Source organism: Balaenoptera ricei, chromosome 19 (genome assembly GCF_028023285.1).
Source record: "Balaenoptera ricei isolate mBalRic1 chromosome 19, mBalRic1.hap2, whole genome shotgun sequence".
In the NCBI taxonomy this organism is placed as follows: Eukaryota; Metazoa; Chordata; class Mammalia; order Artiodactyla; family Balaenopteridae; genus Balaenoptera; species Balaenoptera ricei.
In genome coordinates this window covers 7,864,058-7,884,137 of record NC_082657.1, presented here as the reverse complement: position 1 = coordinate 7,884,137, position 20,080 = coordinate 7,864,058, and the positions used below count along the sequence as shown (strand labels likewise).

Genomic DNA, 20,080 nt, shown 5'->3' with positions numbered 1-20,080 from the left:
GAGAACCAGGAAGAGAAACCCCATCCTTCTGCAGGGCTCCTCTGCGCCCTCTACTGACAAAGCTTCACATTGCGCTAGGTGGCAAAGGAGATCCGTTTACACAGCTCCAAGGGCACAAAACAGGGCAACCAAGAGTGGATTTGGAGCTGAGAGGCAATACACTGGGAACTGGCACAGGGTAGTTGTTAGAACCCAGGACAATATAATACTAACACCAAGTGATTGTTCACATTACTATTATTTCTCATCTGACCTACCTGTAATCTCCTGGAATCCAGACCTGTGAACTGGGTCATGGATGAGATCCCTTCCTACTATGTGATGTTTGTGGCTCCCTCAAGAAATCAAGGGCTTACTCCCATGAAAGGGCAGTGAAAAGAGCTAAGATTTTAAGTCTAGCATGAAAGGGCAGTGAAAAGAGCTGAGATTTTAAGTCTGGCCACCTGAATTCAGTTCCAGCTTCCTCTGTGTATTAATGGAGTGCTTGAGAATCTCAGAAGAAATTTCAATAGAAATTTATTTCTTGGGAATTCCCTGGCAGTCCAGTGGTTAGGACTCCATGCTTTCACTGCCGAGAGCCCGGGCTCAATCCCTGGTCGGGGAACTAAGATCCCACAAGCTGCGTGGCGCCGTCAAAAAAAAAAAAGAAATTTATTTCTCATTCCTGTAAATTCCACCTAGTGCAGGATAGATGGAGGGAAGTTGCGGGGAAATCCATGCTGTCTCCAGCATCCTGGCTCCTTCCATCTTATGGCTCTGCCATCCCCAGGAGCCCCAGTTTCCACTGGCATCTCTGCACTCAGCCAGCAGGGGGCGGGGAGGTGGGGGTGGGGAGGATGTGTCACGTGGCCCGTGTTTATGGGCCAAGTTTGGAAATGGCTGCACATGGCTGCCACTGCACTTCCTTGGCCAGAACTCAGTCACACGGTCCCACGTGTAGCTTCAGGGGAGGCTGGAAAAATGTCGCCCTGTTATATTCCCGGTAGAGAAACGAAATGGGGTTGGGGGGACAGCTAGCCAATCCTGGCCACGTGCCACTTCCTAGCTTTGCCGCCTTAGTTAGCAACTTTGTTTCTTTGAGCTTCAGTTTCCTGCTTTGAAAATCAAGATAACCAACCCTGAGTGGGAAGAGGGAGGGATAAATTAGGAGGTTGGGATTAACAGATACACACTACTATATATAAAAGAGATAAACAACAAGGACCTACTGTATAGCACAGGGAACTATATGTAATATCTTGTAATAACCTACAATGGAAAAGAATCTGAAAAAGAGATATATATATATGTGTATATATATATATATATATATATATATATATATATATATAATATCTGAATCACTTTGCTGTACACCTGAAACTAACACAAGATTGTAAATCAACTATACTTCAATTTTAAAAAAAGATAACCAATCCTAACTTCTGTGCTGTGTGAGGAATCCATGCAATAAACATATGCAGCAAATTGTGCAATAAATGCAGCCATTATGAATTTGATTGTATCCCCCCTTCACCCCTTCCCACCTCTGATTAATTTGCCCAATTCTTCCAACAGGCACAAACTGGATGATTGAGATCCTCAGCTTAATCCTAAAGGACGGGGACCCCTCCTGGATCCACTCAGTGCCCATTTGGAAGCGGTCGCCCTGGTGTGAGGCCATCATGGGTGCCTTCAGCCTCCCCGACCAGCCCAGCCCTCGCCTCATGAGCTCCCACCTCCCCATCCAGCTCTTCACCAAGGCCTTCTTCAACTCCAAGGCCAAGGTGTGGGAGGATGGAGGGGAGTGTGTGTTGGTGGGGCAAAGTATAACTAACTGATGAACTCAGCACATATTTATTGAGGACCTACTGTGTGCCCGGCCCTGATCTAGAACAGCAGCAAATACACACACAAGGAACACCCACCTTATGAGCCCACATTCTAAAGGGGACAGACAAAGAATAGATGGAGTAAATAAGGAAAAGATTGAATACATCCAAGGTGATCAGTTCACATTGAGAAGGAGGGGAAGGTGGGGGTTAGAGTTAGGGGTAGGGGGTGCAATTATAAATAGGGTGGTCAAAGGAGGCCTCAGTAAGAAGGCGTGGTTTGAGTAAAGACCTGGGAGGTGAGGGAAGGAAGCCCAAGGTGGGGTCTGGGGGAAGAACATTCCTGGCAGAGGCACGAGCAGGTGCAAAGGCCCTGGGGTCGATGTGGCATGCCTGAGGTCCAGCAAGGAGGACTGTGTGGTTGCATCTAAGTGAGCAAGGGGGAGAGGAAGAGAGATGAGGTCAGAGAGGTAACAGGGACCAAAATGTGCAGGGCTGTGTGGACTTTGGTGGGGAGTTTGCCTGTCTCTGAGTGAGACAGGAGCCAGGGGAGGGCTCAGAGCCAAGGAGAAGCAGGATCCAACTTAGGTTTTCACAGGCGCCCTCTGGCTGCAAGTCAGGGAACAGACCATCAGGGTGAGGGCAGAAGCCAGGTGCCAGGGAGGAGGTGACAATGGAGGCAAACAGGGTGGTGGTCACAGGGAGGTGAAGAAAAAGGGCTGGGTTTGGAGTGTATTTGGAAGGTGGAACCAGGAAGAGTGGCTGGCAGGTTGGATGTGGGTGTGAGAGAAACAGATGAGTCAAGGGTGACTGCAGGGGGTTTGGTTTAAGCAGCTGGGAGGATGGGGCTGCCATGAACTGAGATGGGGAGGTTGGGGAGGAGAGGTTTGGGGGGAAGATGGCTCTGCTGTGACCCATCGACACCCAGGTGGAGGATGCCAGTGGGCCGTGAGATAGACAAATCTGGATTTGACAGGAGAGATGTGGGCTGGACACATCTATTTGCAGCCTATTGAGATGTGTATATATATATATATGGAGAGAGACAGAGACAGAGAGAAACAGAGACAGAGAGACAGACAGAGAAATTAAAGCCAGGAGACTGGTGGGATCACCAAGGAAGGAAGTGAGTATAGACAGAGAAGAGATCAGACTGCAATCTAGGGGTCCCCAAGTCCACCTTCAGGCTCAGTGATTCACTAGAAGGACTCCAGAACTCAGCAAAGCTGTTATACTCACGGTTACAGCTTATTACAGAGAAAGGATAGAGATTAAGGTCAATGAAAGGAAGAGGTGGGAATTCCCTGGCGGTCCAGTGGTTAGGACTTGGCACTCACACTGCTGAGGGCCCGGGTTCAATCCCCGGTCAGGGAACTAAAATCCCACAAGCCGTGTGGAGAGTCAAAAAAAAAAAAAAAAAAGATGAAGGGAAGAGGTGCCTGGGGGATCATCCAGGTGAGACCAGCCACCAGCTTCAAGTTCTCTCTCTCCCAGTGGAGTTGCATGGGCAGTGCTCAGTCCCCCAGCAATGACATGTGACAACACACACGGAGTAGCACCAAGGAAGCTCACCCGAGCCTCGGCATCCAGGGCTTTTGTTGGAGGTTGGCCACATAGCCATGGCTGACCACCCGGGTGGCTGACCTTGGTCCTGGGGAAGGACGTATCTGATGGGGCTGGAGTGGGGTTAGTTGTGGAATATCAAGCTGGTAAACAGATTGGAACCAGGTCATCAGGGCCTTGAAGGCCAGACCCAGGGTCTGGGACTCCACTCTGGGGCGCTGGAGAGCCAAGGAGGGCACGGTCAGCTCTGGGTACAGAAAGGCCCTCTGGGGCTGTGTGGAGGCTGGGAGGCTGAGGAGGAGGCTGGGGCCTCCGCTGCGGGAATAGGAAGGAAGGGTGGCTGTCCTTCTCTGTTGGTCAACACCCCTCACCATGATCTTCCCTACCCTGAACCCCATGCCTTGCTCCTCCACTCTTTATTTCCTGAAGCCAAACTGTCCCTCCACCTGGCCTTGAAACAGTCCCTCTCTTTTCCTAGAATGTGGTTGGAGGGAGCTCTCCCCTCCTGTGGATTGAGGTGAACTGATCTGAACTCCCATTAGCTAGGAAGTCCCTTGAGAAGTCTACCCTGAGTCCGTCCTGCTGCAGGATCAGAAGAGAGAAGTCTCGAGGGCACGAAACCTCGGGGTCTGACATCTTCTCCCCTCTTCCCAACACCCACACACAGGTGATCTACATGGGCCGGAACCCCCGGGACGTGGTGGTCTCGCTCTATCACTACTCCAAGATCGCCAGGCAGTTGAAGGACCCTGGCACGCCTGACCAGTTCCTGAAGAACTTCCTCAAAGGCGAAGGTGAGGACTGGGGCAGAGTGAGGTGGGGGGAGCCCCTAGTGGACAGAGGAGGAATAAGAAGGAGCTGGGGAGAGGCAGGGATGGGGGGCTTGGAGGGAGGCCTCCAGCTCTAAGGGGCCAAAGCCTGGGGCCATGTGGGGCTAGTTGGGGCCCTCTGAGCCCCAGCGGGGGGTGGCCCAGATGCCCATCCCTCACCCTGCCTGCCTCTCTGTCCTCAGTGCAGTTCGGCTCCTGGTTCGACCACATTAAGGGCTGGATTCGGATGCAGGGCAAAGAGAACTTCTTGTTTATCACCTACGAGGAGCTGCAGCAGGTGATTCCCCCTCCCGCACCTCGACCCAGCGCCCCCCCACTCCTCCCTTCCTCACGCCCTCCAGCTCCCCTTCCCAGATGGCAGAGAGCTAAGGAGAAAAGGCAAGTGGGGAAGGAGGATCCGGAATGTGTGTGGGCATGATTTTCAGAACGGTGGTCAGGGGAGAGCCATGGAGCTATCTGGGGAAAAGTGTCTCGGGCAGAGGGAACAGCCAGTGCAAAGGCCCTGAGTGTGATTGATGTGTTCCAAGGAGAGCAAAGAGGCTGGAGTGGCCAGAGCTGAGAGGGGGTGGGGTGGGAAATGAAGGCACAGAGGGGACGGGACCCACAGTGAGGATTTTGGCTTTTCTCTGAGTAGGTGGGAGCTACAGGTGGCCTCTGAGCAGGGGAGGTGATAGGTTAAATGAGACGATACAAAACTGTGACCCATGGGAAGTGATGATGGTTTCACTATGGTTGTGACCTGAAAGGCAGAGGGAAGCAGTGGAAGGAAACAGCCTTTGGAGGCAGACAGGGAGCTTGTCTGCACCCCGTCAAACATTCCCGGGGCAGGCACCTGGGAGAGAGAGGCCTTCTGGCTGGGGCAATCAGGAAGGGCTGCCTGGAAGAAGGGACCATGCAGAATGACTACGACTTTGCCCGGCTGTAAGGAGGACGCTGGGCTTCCAGATGGACCAATCCCCAGTGAACGTGTCCAACTCTTCTGTGTTCTTAACAAAGATCTGTTCTGAGAGGCTGGGAATCTAAGTGGTTCCCAATACATGTTCCTTCACCAACGGCCCCAGACACGTTCTCTTCCCGTGTGTGCATTTCATGTATTTTTCGTATCCTCCTTTTTGTTGATACTTTGCGTAGCAGAAAGAGCCTGGATTTTGGTGTTCAAAAAGCCGTTAAAATCCTCTTTAAAATCTCAGAGCCTCAGACGTCTCATCCTTAAAAATGTGTGGAAAATGCTGGCTCAGAGGGTTGTTGTGAGGACCACAGTACCTGGCATTGGCATATTGTAACCGTCTGACAAGGTACAGCAAAGTGTTAGTATAGTGTGCCAAAGTAAGAGTAATTAGGTTCTGAGCAAGGGCCTATCTGATTAATAATAACCATAACAGCTAATGTTTCCGCCTCTCAAGCTGCAAAATATGGTAATTTTTAAATGGTTCACCCCAATATTATTATTGCCCCCATTTTACAGAGGAGGAAAGTGGGGGCTTATAACCTCGAGAGAGTTGAGAAACTGCCTGAGGCACATAGCTCTCCACTGCAGACCCCATGGGTTTGGTTTTTTTTTTCCACCCTGGTAAATCTCTTTTGATGGAAAGATCTAGAAAAGATTTCGGCATCACCCCTCCCCTCTGTTTTCCATCAAGCTTTGTTCTCTGAACCAAAAACTGGGCCACGCAGCCTGACCGAGCTTCTGGGCTGCCCCTGAGTGTGAGGAACTGCCAACATGTTAGAATTTCTGGGACACGTCAGTGGTTCAAGAGGATAAAGGGATGGAGGCTTATGAAACCAAGAATGACCTGGAAAATCAGGGCCGTGGGGTCGGTGGAACTGACCAGAAGGCTGACTGTGCCGGGCGCTGCATATCAGGGAAGCCAGGGAGATAGAAGAGAGGATTGTGGGCTTTGGGGACTCAAATCTGAGCTCCTCCTTGGCTGTGTGACCCTGGAAAGTGTCTTCCCCTCTCTGGGCCTCCATTTACTGATGGGGGTAATGACACCTCTCTGCCAGGCTATTGGGAGGATTGGCACAAATACGCATGAGGGGCTTGGACTAGAGATTGGTACACAGTAGGTGCTTAATCCACAGTGACTTGAGCCATCAGTCATGAGAGAGGTGATACTTGAGCTGCATCTGGATGGGTAAGTTTGCCAGGTGGAGAAGGGTGGTGCAGGGCATTCCTGAGAGCCCCGTGCCAAGGCCTGCAGGGAGGAAAGCGCAGGGAAGGAGAGGAAAGACCACGCCACGCCTGTCCTTAAAAGCCAGGCCTGGGGACTGGGGCCCTGGGAAGCCGCAGGAGGGCTGGGAGCAGGGGAGGAGCAGGGTCAGCTCTGGGTGTGAGGGACTGGAGGCAGGGAGGCCGGGGAGGAGGGTGAGGCGAGGCTCCAGAGGGCGAGGACAAGGCCTGGCCAGTGCTAGGGACTGTGGGGACACAGAGGAGGGGGTATGGCAGAGAGCTGAAGCAGGAGGGACGGGGCTGATGACTGACAGGGGCAAGAGGGGGAAGGGGCAAGGGGAGGTTAGGACGGGCCAGGAGTCTGGCTCTGGGTGAATGACGGGGCTGTTCTGGGATGGGGACCTGAGGGGTGGGGGGGCAGGTTTGGGGCACAGACCAGTTGACACCTGTTTCAAACCTGAAAGAGGGTGACACTCCATAAGATGCTGGACTGACCTCTGCCCCCTGCTGTGACCTCTGACCCAGGCCCACCCCTTCCCTCCCACCCACAGAACCCTCCAAAACCCCAAACTGTCAAAAACCTTCAGAGGCCATAGCCCAACCCTTCGGCTTGGAGGTGAGGAAACTGAGGCAAAGAGGCAGAATCACCCAGATTCCAGGTCTGGGTTGGGAGTCAGGCATCCAAACTCTGGGACTGGTGCTCCTCCCTGGTCTGGGGTCCCCTCCCTCCGCTGGCTCATCCCCTGACCCCTCTCCCCTGCCCCCAGGATCTCCACAGTTCCGTGCAGCGCATCTGCCAGTTCCTGGGCCGGCCGCTGGGCGAGGAGGCGCTGGAGTCCGTCGTGGCGCACTCGGCCTTCAAAGCCATGAAGGCCAACACCATGTCCAACTTCTCCCTGCTGCCCCCCAGCCTGCTGGACCAGCGCCACGGTGCCTTCCTCCGGAAAGGTAAGGGGACTCTGGGGTTCCAAGCCCCATTAGGCCACTGCCTGGCTGTGTGTCTTGGGCAAGTTATTTAACCTCTCTGGGCCTGTTTTCCCGGCTGTTACATGGGGCTGCTCCAACAGAACTGCCTTCATGGGGTCACTGTGGACCCATGAATCCACACACAGGGCTTAGCACGGGGCCTGGCACACAGCTGGTGCTGCGGATGTGCCTGCCGTCTCAGATCCACCACTCCCAGAGAGCTCCCCGTGGGAAGAAAACGCATCAAGGCGTTGCCATAGCCAGCTCTGAACACTATGAGGCTATCTGGAGTCCTTGCGAATCCTTCTTAGCATTAATGTTTACCCCAGAAATATTCAAGTGTTGGATTACAGGCTGAGGGTGGGAGTGTATTAGTTTTCTATTCCTGCTGGAACCAAATACCACAAACTTTGTGCCTTAAAACAACACACATTCAGGGCATTTCCTGGCAGTCCAGTGGTTAGGACTCACTGCCGTGGCCCAGGGGTTGGGGAACTAAGATCTTGCACGGCGCAGCCAAAAAAAGAAAAAAAAAAAAAGAAAAGATTAAAAACACACACACATTCACTCCTTTACCATTCTGGATGTCAGAAGTCCAAAATCAGCCTCACTGGGCTAAAATTAAAGTGTCAGCACCGTGTTCTTTCTGGAGACCCTAGGGGAGAATCGGTTCCCTGCCTTTACAGTTTCCAGACCCGCCTGCATCCCTTGGCTCGTGGCCCCTTCCTCCACCTTCAAAACCATCTTCTACTCTCTGACACTGACCCTCCTGCATCCTCTTATAAGGATGTTTGCCATTAAGCGTCAAGATCTTTAACTTAATCACATCTGCAAAGTCCCTTTTGCCATGTCAGGTCACATATTCATAGGTTCTAAGGGTTAGGTCGTGGACATCTTGGTGGGAGCTCATTATTCAGCCCACCACAGGGAGCCCCCCAGACCTCACTAGGGGTGTCATGTAATGTGGTGTATTTGCTAAAATTCAAAATACTGTGATCCACAGGGAGGGGGAAGGGCAAGCTGGGACGAAGTGAGAGTAGCATTGACATATATACACTACCAAATGTAAAATAGATAGCTAGTGGGAAGCAGCTGCGTCGCACAGGGAGATCAGTTCTGTGCTTTGTGACCACCTAGAGGGTTGGGATAGGGAGGGTGAGAGGGAGGGGATATGGGGATATATGTATACATATAGCTGATTCACTTTGTTATACAGCAGAAACCAACACAACATTGTAAAGCATTTATACTCCAATAAAGATGTTAAAAAAAATACTGTGATCCAAATGACTTTGGCCCCAGGACTCCAGGTAAAGGCTGGTGGCCCCGGTTACCCCATGCGATAAGAAACTTGAGGGATCTGAGTGCTCACCTCGGGGCACAGAGAACTAGCAAAGTCACGCCCCTTACCTGCTCGGTTGCTGTGAGGGGCTAAGGAGTGAATCCTGGCAAACGGTCAGCATGATGCCAGGCACCCACTAAGTGCAGGGAAAGCCCTGGTTCCCAGTGTCAGAGCAATACTGAAGGTAGTGGAGAGCGCTGTAGGAGTACTGGAGCGAGGAAGCCCTGTTCTAGCAAGGGAGGTGAGGGACACGGCACAGGGGAGGTGATACAGGGGCTGGGAAGGATGTGCAGGAATGCTAGGTGAGGAGGCGGATATTCTGGGTAGAGATTTAAGAGGTCGGTGGAGGAAGGTAGGAGGTCTGCTGGAGGGAGGAGTAGGGCAGGAGGAAGCTGAGGGAGGGAGGAGGCAAGAATGGCGCCCAGGGGTCTGGCCAGGCGACTGGTGGCCAGTGTAAGTAAGTGTCAGCCATCATCACAGGAGGGAAAGGGGCAAAAATGGAGATGGAGGGGGGCGGGGGAAGGACAGCGCTTCTTGCAACGGGAACGCCATAGGCAAAGGCCAGGAGGTGGGAAAGAAGGTGCTGGGATCTTGGGGGCGGGGGACGAGGCTCTGGATGCTCCTCACCTCGGCCGTCCCTCCCTTCCCTCCAGGGATCTGCGGTGACTGGAAGAACCATTTCACGGTGGCGCAGAGCGAAGCCTTCGACCGAGTCTACCGCGAGCGGATGCGGGGGCTGCCGACCTTCCCCTGGGACGTGGACCCCGAGGACGCCGGTCCGGACCCCGACCCCAGTCCCGACCCGAGTGCCAGCCCAGACCAGGACTCCGAGCCACCCCACCCGTGACCCTGAGAATAAACGCATCGCTCGCTACTGCCCCGGCTCCTCGATGCGCCGCGGAGGTGGCGTGCCGCAGGCGGGCGGCAGGGGGCGCGCGAGGGCGGACGGGGCGCCACTGCCGGCCACCGAGGCCGGGGTGGGGACCCGAGCAGGGCACCCAAGGCCTGGGGAGGGCGAGGTCCTCTAACCCACCTGGCACGCCAGTGGGGTCGGTGACTCAGAAGCCTCTCCCAGAGGCAAAGGTGGGGGCAGGGAGGCCAGCACTGGGCACCTGACTCCCCCAGGGTCAGGGTGCTGCGGCCCAGACTCCTGGATCCTTGGGAAGCAGAGTGATGGCGACCAGAACCCCTGGGTCCTTGGGGAGGAGGGTGCTGGGGCCCCGGACTCCTGGGTCTGAGGGAGTAGGGGGCCAGGTCTGGACTCCTGGGTCTCCCATGAGACTGTGGAAATGCAAGTTTCTGGCATGAAGCACCTTTATTCTGAGCAGAGGTAAAAGGCAGCCCTAACCGATCACCCCTTAGCGCCCACAAAACAGTTGCAGCACCTGCTGGGTCCCTCTCCATGGCCCTGACCTGTTCCCCAACAGGTGTGTCCTCACCGATTTCCAGTCCCTCATGATTCAGCTCGGCTCCCCGGGTCGGGTTCTCTCCTCTCCTCGGCCAGGCTCAGTTTACCCACAGCTCCTGAGCATGGCGGGTGCAGGAAGCCTCCCCTCAGCCCCAGGGACGCCCCATCTTCACCCCACACAATTCCAGCATGGGGGCCACTCAGCCAGGCCTCTCCTCAGAGAAGTTCTGACCCGGCCCGAACAGGAAGTGTGCTGTTCTAGGATCCCAGCTAGTGGAGACCTTGTGCCCATTTTCTAGGCTGTGACAATGAGGTCTGGAGTGAGCACTGGGCTTGCCCAAGTTCTAGAACAAGTGAAAAGAAAAGAAAAATCCCTTCCACTTCCCAGACACTGAGGCCAGAAGCCTTGTTCAAGGTATAACAGTGAGGCAGGGGGCTTTGAGCGACAGTTGTCTGACTGTCTTGGGACGGGGCCAGCCCCATGTGGCTTTGGCTCCTGTCAGCGCCACCCCCTGAGTCCTGGCTGGGCGGCCCGGTCTGGCTGCCGGACGCCTCTGGGTTCTGGGAGTTTGGAGGCAGCATCTTCACCAAACTGCCTTCGGGTCGGGGACAGATAGTGGAGGCGGCGGGCAGGGATGAGGGGCAAGGGGCCGCCCCGGGGCTGGAAGCGGGCCAGTGGACCGGAGTCCGCCTCACCACCGGGGGCCCCTCCAGCGCCCCGCTGCCTCATCAGGGCCTTGGCTGGGGTGTCCTTGGAGCCCCAGGACTTCTTGAGCTGTGGAGGAAAAGAGAGGGAGGTGAGAGGAGGCTCTTGGGGGCCCAGAGGAGGAAGGAGGTGAGACCGGAGGGAGGTGAGGACGGAGGGGAGGGTGTGAAACTCCGAGGGGGTCTCCAGAACCAGGAGGGAAGTGAGTGGGGAGGCGGGGGACGCCCAGACCTACAGAAGGGGCAAGGAGCTGCGTCCCCACGCGCAGATTTGCAGTGGGGGAGGAACAGGAAGCAGCCGGCAGCTTCATGGGGGGAGCAAATATTTGCCAAGGGAGTTGATGCTGGGTGAGGGCGGCTCAGGATTGGGTAGAAGTGAGGACCTGGCCCTTGCCCATCCCTCTTCTCCCTTTGACCCGGATGGAGGGAGGTGATTCCTGGGACTTTCTCCCTCACCCTCCAGAGAGGTGTTGAGCTCCCACTTAGCAGATGGGGAAACTGAGGCTCAGAGGGGGCACAGCTCACAGAGGAACTGACCCCAGGTCTGTCTGGATCCAGGGAAAATCCACTGGTTTCTCCCACGTGGCTCTGCTCTTACCCTCTCCATAGCCCACTTCACAGCTGAGGACACTGAGGCCCCGCCCAGGGTTCCCCAGAGAACTGGGGCAGGCTCTGCTGGAACCCCAGTGTCTAAGCAGCTGGGGGAAGGGAGGGGAGACCCCCCCTGACCTTCCCTAATCCCCTCCCCAATACCCCTAGCACACTCGAATCCAGGAAGCCAGCGAGCAGAGCATTTAAAAGTTCTGCCTGGGAGGCAACCAGGGCTAAGGTCCAATTCCTCCCTGGTGCCTCAGTTTCCCCATCTGTGAAATGGGTGGGTGGAGAGCTGTAATCACATCCACCTCATAGGGTTACATTTAACCACCTCTGTGAAAGCGCTTGGCACAGGGCCTGGCACGTGGCAAGGTGCCCGCAAAAGATCGTTGCTTCGACTTGGGCAAGTTAAACGCAACCTCTCTGAGCCTCAGCTTTCCCATCTGTAAAAGTGAGCATAATAAGAGTATCGCTTCACTGCCCTGGGAGGATATCAGGAAATCAAAATAAATTCCATTTTGGGAATTTATTGTAATGATGATGATTATTCTATTTCTTTCGATTTCATTGACTCCTCCGCCCAAGCAAACTGAGGATGGGGACACTAGCTCAGCCCATTTCCTTGATGAGAACACTGAGGTTCAGAGAAGGCAAGTCTCCGCCTCCCACCCCCGGGCTCTCACAGTTGGTATATCTTGCCAGGTTTCACACCCAGGGTTCTTGGGGTCTCTACCCAGTGTTACCCGGCGCTCCCCTGCCCAGCACACGGTAGGGATACAGGAAGTGGACGATGCAATTATGAACACAGGGGAGCAGTTTTGCTTTCCCCCACCCCGCCCCCCCGGGGCCAGGCACATCGCAGGCCCTCACATGCCTCTATTCTCTTCCAGCTATTCTCTCTCAGGCCAGCCACCAGGTCTCACCTCGTTGTCACCGTCACTAGAGCCTGACAGCTGGGACAGGCGGCTCAGGTCCCATAGGGAGCGGCTGGGCTGGGCCAGGGGGCCACTGGGGGTCCGGGCACGCTGTACACTCCTCAGGATGTCGCTAAGAGCTGGCCCTGGCTTGGCCAGGGTCTTCTGTCTGTCCCCCTCGAAGACTCGGCAGGCGGCCAGGCGGTGGGCCAGCGAGCCATCAGGCAGTGGTGGCGGCGACGGGGCCACGGAGCAGCGGCGGGCCACGCGATGCGGGCTGTAGGCCAGCTGCAGCCCCCCCAGGGCTCTGACAAAGGGACCCCGGGTGGGCGCGGGCGGGAGCGGCCAGGAGGCCGCATAGAGTGTCCGGAACTCTCGGCTGAAGGCATCGGCGATCTCACCGGTCAGCAGGGTCACCAGACCACGGTGCAGGCGTGAGTCACTCCATGTGAAGCTGGGGGGCACAGAGGTGGGGGTCAGGATCTCCAAGCAGCCCCAGAAGCCTGGTCTGGCCCCCATCACCAGACCCCAACCTGGTCCCAGGGCAGGCTCTGTGACCTCAGCCAAGTCCTGCCATCCCTCTGGCCTCAACATGCACCTCTGTAGAATGGGAACAATGAAGTACATACGCCAGAGGGTTGATGTGAAGACAACATGAGTTAAAGTCCTTAAATGATCATCTGGAATCAGACTCGAGTTTAAACCTGGCCTCTGCCCTGTCCCCATGGAGGGATACCTCAGTTTCCCCCTCTGGAGAGAGATGGGATTCTGACACCCTCAGGGACTGAAGACTCAGCTGCTTCCTACAATGATTGCCATTTATTAAGTGCTTGCTGTGTGCCAGGCTCTAGGTGTGCCTGCTCCCTGCCTCAGTTTGTTCATCTGTAATATGGAGCTAAAACGTAGGAAGCTTAGAAATCAGAGAACATGGGTCAGGCCTCCTGCCCAGGGCCTGGTAGGTGCCCAGCATTAAAAGCCTGCGAGCCGTGGTGAGCTGTGCCCTTACTATCCCTGTGATCACGGTGGTTGTGATTTAAAGCATTGAGCACAGGTCTTGGTACACAGCAGGTGCTCAGTAAATGCTCTCTTTGGAATTAAATGAACCTGGACTCTCGTCCTGGCTCAGGGGACCTTGGACATATCAATTTCCCTTCCTGAGCTTCATTCGCTTTGCCCATCGGAAAAACAGGCTCGCCCTGGGCTGTGTATCTTGCACTCGGCAGGACAGCACCCAGCACCCAGCAGAGCGGATGAGTTCGCAGCCGAGATGATGAAAGTTGGTCTGAGCCTCCTTACCTAGGCAGAGTGGCAGTGTCCTTGCTCCCGGGCAGGTCGGTCGGCCAGCCTGCCCCTCAGATTGTGACACCCCTCCCCCACCTATGACCTCACCCCCAGAGCAGCCAGTGGGAACCCTGGGTGGGGTCTGTGAGGTCACCCCATTCCGTTCCACAAAGTCTCTTGTCAGGCAGCAGCCACTGGCTCGTCTCCATCCCGGGGGAGTTTCTGAGACCCAAGGACCGGAGAGCTGTGGTCACAACGGAGCTTCCAAGAGGGACGCGGACCATTGGGAACCGAGGACACACCAGGTGCTGATCCTGGGAGACCAGAACCAGGGGTACAAGTCTTGCGGGCGTGAGGAGTGTCATTCAGCAGTTCCGGGAGGCCCAGGAAGCCTACGGCCTGGCTTGGGCACCGTCACCGCCGCCAGGCCACCATGGTCCTCAGCTGGCTGCTGCTTCTGGTGATGGCTCTGCCCCCAGGCACGACAGGCACCAAGGACTGCGTCTTCTGTGAGCTGACCGACTCCACGACCTGTCCCGGCACCCACATGCGCTGTGGCGATGACGAGGACTGCTTCACGGGCCACGGGGTGGCCCCCGGCATCAGCCCCATCATCAACAAAGGCTGCGTGCAGGCCACCTCGTGTGGCCACGAGGAGCCCGTCAGCTACATGGGTGTCACCTACAGCCTCACCACCAACTGTTGCACCGGCCGCCTGTGTAACGGGGCCCCCCACCCCGCAGGCGGCCAGATGGCAGGGGCCACCACCGGCCTGGCGCTGGGCGTGCCACTATTCCTCCGACATTTGCTGTGACCAACCTGGAGGGCAGGGCTCCAGACTGGTCTCCCGCCTGCACTGCCCCCCGTGTCCCCCGCCTCCATCCCCTTCCCCTATCAAATGGCCAGAGGCCCTGGACAACCTCTTGTGGCCCTGGCCTCATCCACTCTAGGGCTGTCACCAGAGTCCAGGGCTCAGCGAGGCATCCTCAGGCCTGATTTAGTGGTGGGGAACCATGCCCGATGGGTTTGACTGCACTACAGTATTTCACTGGTTCTAAGACGCGTATCTTTTCACATTTTGATCAGGATGCTTCTTTGCTTTGGTGGCACCTTAGAGTCTATGAAATATGGTAAAAAAAAAAACAAATAATAATAAACGACAGCTGACGTTTATGGAGCACTTCTTATGTTCCGTGCCAGGCATCATTATCTCATTGAATCCCCAAGTGAAGCTGGGAACGTGGATTCTCCTCAAAACCTCCCAGTCTCGGGAATTCCCTGGCGGTCCAGTGGTTAGGACTCTGCGCTTTCATTGCCGAGGGCCCAGGGTTCAATCCCTGGTCGGGGAACTAAGATCCCGCAAGCTGCGCGTTGCAGACAAAAAAAAGAAAAAAAAAAAACCAACCTCCCAGTCTCGATGCTAGCGGTTCTCAAAATGTGGTCCCTGAACAAGCAGCCTCAGTATCATCAACCGGGAACTTGCTAGAAATGCCAATTCTCGGGCCCCATCCCAGCCCGGCTGAAAAGGAGCGGGGCTCAGAAATCTGTTTGCTTTTTTTTTTTAACAAGTCGTCCAGCCTAGAGTAAAGGTAATCAAGTGGGCACTTCTGCCCCTCGGGGGGCACCGGGCAAAGTCTGGAGACGGTTTGCGTAGTCGTACTTGGGGAAGGGGGAACGCTACCAGCATCTCCTGGGTAGAGGGCAGTTCAGCCCAGGAAAGCCCCCCCCCACAGCACAGAGTCATCCGGCCCCAAATGTGAGTAGTACCTCTGTTGAGAAACCTTGCTGTAGACGCACTAACTGAACCATCCCATTGTCTAGAGGGCGAAACTGGGGCACAAAGAGGGGAAGTCAGTTATGCAAAGTCACACAGCCAGTAACTGTCCGAGCTAGGATTTGACCCCAGGCTCTTTGACCTGGAGTCCACGTGCCCCCTGACATGCTGTTCCCAGGAAGTAAGTGCTGCTATTTTCACACTTTCCAGATGGGAAAACTGAGGTTCAGAGTGGGGAAGGCATCAGCCCCATGTCACAGAACTAAGAAGTCACGGAGCCAGGTTCCAGGGTCAATCAGACCCCAAAGAGAGCAGAGGAGGGACATGAGATGGTCTGAGGGCTGGGCCATTTGCATACCAGCTCTGATTTTTGTACAGATGCTCAGAGAGGTGGAGTTACTCACCCAAAGCAGAGCTCAGACTTCAATCCAGGTCCCCCTGGTTTGGAAACTCCCACACACCAAGTGAGAGCCCAGTTTTCCAGATGAGGAAACACAGGGGTCACAGAGATGAAGACTTACCCCCAGGCCACTAAACAGCCCAGCAGCAGGGCCAGTGCCAGCCTGTTCTGCCACAGGACACCTTCTCTCCCGAGCAGGGGGTTTAAACCCATTTTACAGATGAGGAAAGAGAGTCTGGGAAAGGGGATGCCAACTGCTGTCTGAAGCCACTGAGGGAGAGTTGGGGACAGGAGACCGGGCAGTGTGGTGAGGGGGGGTAGCCGCACCTGTAGGATCCTGAGATGACCCTCTCGCCGTCCAGCAGCACAAACTTTTCCCGCACGTTGCCGCTCACCTGCCGACGCCAGCGGCTCTGGAAACTGCAGCCCCGCACGACTCGGATGTCCAGGTTCTGGGGTGGGGGAGGCACGCCTTTGCTCAGGCCGACCCCCCAGACCTCCACCCAGTGCTGAGGGCTCAGGATCCCTCCGGGCTGGTCCTACCTAGGTGGCCCATGACTCTCTGGAAGGTTCTGTCCCAGCTTCCTCAGGGCCTCAGGGGTCTGTTGCAGATATTCCTGACTCAGAGGGACCCCATGAGAAGGCTCACCCCAGTTCCCCCCCTGTCATGGGCATCACATCTCAGGGGACCCTCTCAGCTGGCATCCACCTCGATGACCCAGGACCCCATGGAAGGGTCTTCACCTGATGCTCCAAGTGCCAGGGCCTCGGGGACTCAGGGGTCCCTCCTGCCAGGCCCCTACCTCAATGGCCCAGGGGTTCACCCCCAGTTGCTGGGCCAGCGTCAGGAAGGCAGGCAGCTGCTGACGGTCCAGGAGCAGGTAGACGGGCACCCAGCGGCGTGTGGCAGCATCCACCAGGTCCGAAAGCAGGTCTGGGTCAGTGAAGATGTCCATGACCACGGCCACCAGCTGAGGGTGGGGAGAGGGGCTGTGGGTGGAGCCTAGGGCTCAGGGGGACATTCAGAGGGTGAGGTGCTCTGGAGAGTTTAAGGGCCCAGCCTCCATGGGATGTTCAGGGAGCCTGAGCGGGAGACTCCCCAGACATGTACTACTGTTCATGCAGCGCTTATGTGTGAATGAGAAGAAAACAGTCCTTCCTCGAGACCCACACCTCTAACTGCTTGAAAACTGCCATCATAAATCACATGTCTGCAACGGTATCCCTTGAGCTGTGACACTACTACATGGCTGCCCTGCCCCAGGGGTCAGTGGGCTGGAGGTCCTTGCAGGGCACTGTGGGCAGCTGCCCACCTGGGTCCTCCGGAGGGATGACCTGCCAGGCCACCAAGGCGAGCTCTGGGAACTGGGGTGGGGGGGCTGCTGAAGGCCTGGATCTTGCAGGCAGAAAAAGGTAGTAGTGATGAACCCTGACTCACTGGCCAGACAGCCTTGGTTCAGATCCCCACTCGGCCACATACAGGCAAGAGACAACATGCCATGCCTCAGTTTCCCTGTCTCCGCAATGGGTACATGAAGTCTCAACCTCACAGGGTCCTCCTGAGGATTAGGCAGGTTAACTCATATAAAGCACTTAGCACGGGAGCAGTAACAGAAAAATTGTGAAAGAATGGGGGGACTTCCCTGGTGGTGCAGTGGTTAAGAATCGCCTGCCAATGCAGGGGACACGGGTTCGAGCCCTGGTCTGGGAAGAGCCCACATGCCACAGAGCAACTAAGCCTGTGAGCCACAACTACTGAGCCTGTGCTCTAGAGCCCGCGAGCCACAACTACTGAGCCCACGTGCCACAACTACTGAAGCCCGCACGCCTAGAGCCCGTGCTCTGCAACAAGAGAAGCCACCGCAGTGAGAAGCCCGCGCGCCGCAACGAAGAGTAGCCCCTGCTCACCACAGCTAGGGAAAGCCCGCGCGCAGCAATGAAGACCCAACGCAGCCGAAAATAAAATTAAATAAATAAATAAATAAATAAAATATGTAACTAAATAAACTGTTAAAACAAAAGGCTGTCCAGGGGGTGCTGCAGGGGAGACATCTGGGCCCTCCCCGAAAGGAGGATGGAGACCTCCACCCTGGTGGTGGAGGTGGTAGAGGAGATGACTTGAGACCAGGGGGGTCATAATTAGGTCCAAGGGCCATGGATGCCTAAGACACCCAGGTCCTGGGGAGAAGGTGGGGCCCCCCCCAGATGCAAGAGGGAGAGGATGAGATCTGGGGGGTGTGGATGTCCAGGTCCTGGGGGCGGGGAGGTGTGGATTCCTGGCTTCCAGGGCTGTGGACACACAAGTTCCAGGAGGGCACAGCTCACAATGCCTGGCTCCCAAGGGATGTGTACTCACTCCCACATCTGGGGGCTGGCATGTGGGGGTGACCGGGTCTGGGGAAGGGACGCTAGGCCCCTGAGGCCCCCACCTTGTGGGCGGCCTGGATTTCCTGGCGCACCAGCTCCTTGAGGGACGGTTGGCCCTCGCCGGGTGGCTGGGTGTACAGCTGTGCCCGGGTGATACCCTTCCATGCTGAGTCCTCCGGCCAGCCCAGCCGCAGCATGGGCACCGGCTCCTCTGAGTGTCCAGGCCAGTAGGTCAGGCTGCCCAAGTCCCCATCGGTGGCGGTGGCTCCCTCTGCTGCCCTGCTAGGCTCCTGCTTCGCTGCTGTCCAGTCCTCAGCCGTTGCCACCAGGCCCCGGAGCTCATCTCCACTCAGGAAGGGCCGCAGCCCCTCGCGCTGCACGCAGGCCTCAAACGCCTCTGCGCCCTGGCTCAGCAGGGCCTCCAGCGCCAGCCTCTGGCCCTCGGAATACAGGAAGCTGGGAGTGGCCTCGGTCAGGGGCAGCTGCCCGGCCCCTGACTCCATTCCTTCCAGGGCTGCCAGCTGGGAGGCTGCCATCGGGCCGTTCAGGTGGGAGGATGGAGAGTCTGGATGTCCAAGGGCTTGGCCGTCTCTGGGCACTGAGCATCTGGGGGTCTCCCGACAGAGTCTGTGCAGCCGTGCAAGGCGACCAGGACAGCCCTAAGTCCAAATGGCTCCCTGCACTGTCCCTGGCTTGCCGTCCTGATACTCAGACTGCCCAAGCGACTAACCAGCGGGTGCGTGGCACTGCTCAGACCAACAGCCCACCGGCCATCTGAGCTTCTTGCCAGCCTCTGATGGTCTGGCTGAGCCTATGACTGGCCCTGCGTGTTGGTCAGGCTGACCACCTGACACTGTCTCCAACGGTGCGATCCATCAGCTGCCCATCTCTGCTCCCTGACACACCAGCCACCTCCAGCCCACTGGCTGCATGATCCCCCAACTGACCCTTTGGCTGGCTCAGGCTGACTTCCCCATCTTCAGACAACAGGCTGCCCGTCTCTGAACACCCAAATGTCCCTAACTAAAGGCAGAGCGAGATGCCTGTTTGTCCCTGGCAGACAGCACATCTAACTGACCCTCTCTGGCTGTCTCTTTGTCTGGAAGACACTGATTGCTTCCAACAGACACTCTCAGTATCTGACCGCCCAGTGGAGCACCCAGCTGGCTGGCTCACCAGCTCTCACTGGCTGACCATCCCGGAAGCCTTCTCTTTGAATCTCCCCTCTCAGCCTTGGAAGAATGCACTCCAGCCCTAAACCTCGGCATCACCTTCCCCAGCTGGGGAACTAGGTCAGTCTCCTCTGCCGGTTGAGGACTCTGCTCCCTGAGCGTTCACACCCACTCAGGCTGCTGCAGTGGTGGATGCCCTCCACAGGGGGTTTGATTGTCATGGACTGGGCCACCGGGTTGTTTCTGGCTGTCCTCTAATCAATGCTGACTCCAGCCCGGATTTCTGCCTTAATCCCACTATCTCCTGCTGTCGGACCATCCACTTATTCCTGGACAAGGAACACCCCGCATCTCTCCCTCCCAAGCTGCCCCTTTGAGGATCCTGACCCTGCCTCTGGTGGGTGGTCCCCTGATCCCTGCCAACAAGCAGCCCTCCTTCCAATCCCAGCACCCAGTCGGCTCCCTTTCTCCAGACCACAGCGACCAGCCCTGCAAAGAGAAGGAAGGGGAATAAAGCCAGGCCACTCTCTCTCCCTCCTGCCCTCCCCAGACCCCCACATTGCGTCCAGGTCTCCAACCCCTACCCCTCATTCTCTTGCCTTTTCAGAGAACAGTCAGATCAAGGGCCTGGAGACCTTTTATTTCTGCGGCTCTTCCGGCCACCTCGCCTCAATCACCGGGTTTCTTCCTGGGAGCCGGGGAACCCAGCCCCTTGTGCAAACACAGGGGGAGGGCTGACACAAGCCCCTGGAGGCAGAGGACGGTAAGGTCCCAGCTCCAGGA

The 20,080-nt window shown here is 56.4% G+C and overlaps 3 protein-coding genes and 1 non-coding gene across 4 annotated transcripts in view; 3 read left to right on the top strand and 1 right to left on the bottom strand.

Moving 5' to 3' along the window:
- SULT2B1 (sulfotransferase family 2B member 1) overlaps positions 1–9,556 on the top strand; it is a 32,118-nt gene extending 22,562 nt beyond the window's left edge. The window contains exons 3-7 of the mRNA XM_059904549.1: positions 1,558–1,766; positions 4,042–4,168; positions 4,387–4,481; positions 7,142–7,322; positions 9,336–9,556. Coding sequence (XP_059760532.1) covers positions 1,558–1,766; positions 4,042–4,168; positions 4,387–4,481; positions 7,142–7,322; positions 9,336–9,529 — 806 coding nt within the window. The 3' untranslated portion in view covers positions 9,530–9,556. The remainder of the gene's footprint in view (positions 1–1,557; positions 1,767–4,041; positions 4,169–4,386; positions 4,482–7,141; positions 7,323–9,335) is intronic.
- TRNAV-CAC (transfer RNA valine (anticodon CAC)) lies at positions 3,113–3,185 on the top strand. Its single transcript has one exon. It is a non-coding gene; the product is annotated as a tRNA-Val (tRNA).
- A 954-nt stretch (positions 9,557–10,510) lies between the features above and the next one.
- On the bottom strand, positions 10,511–18,679 carry FAM83E (family with sequence similarity 83 member E). Its single transcript, XM_059905059.1, has 5 exons — positions 18,188–18,679; positions 16,562–16,729; positions 16,086–16,210; positions 12,313–12,757; positions 10,511–10,865 (listed from the first exon to the last, which is right to left on the bottom strand). The coding sequence occupies exons 1-5, from the start codon at positions 18,659–18,661 to the stop codon at positions 10,590–10,592; spliced, it is 1,488 nt and encodes a 495-aa protein (XP_059761042.1). The 5' UTR covers positions 18,662–18,679; the 3' UTR covers positions 10,511–10,589.
- On the top strand, positions 14,018–14,633 carry SPACA4 (sperm acrosome associated 4). The gene has a single exon (XM_059905288.1). It carries the CDS (start codon positions 14,018–14,020, stop codon positions 14,396–14,398), a length of 381 nt encoding a protein of 126 aa, XP_059761271.1. The 3' UTR covers positions 14,399–14,633.
- Positions 18,680–20,080: the final 1,401 nt, after the last annotated feature.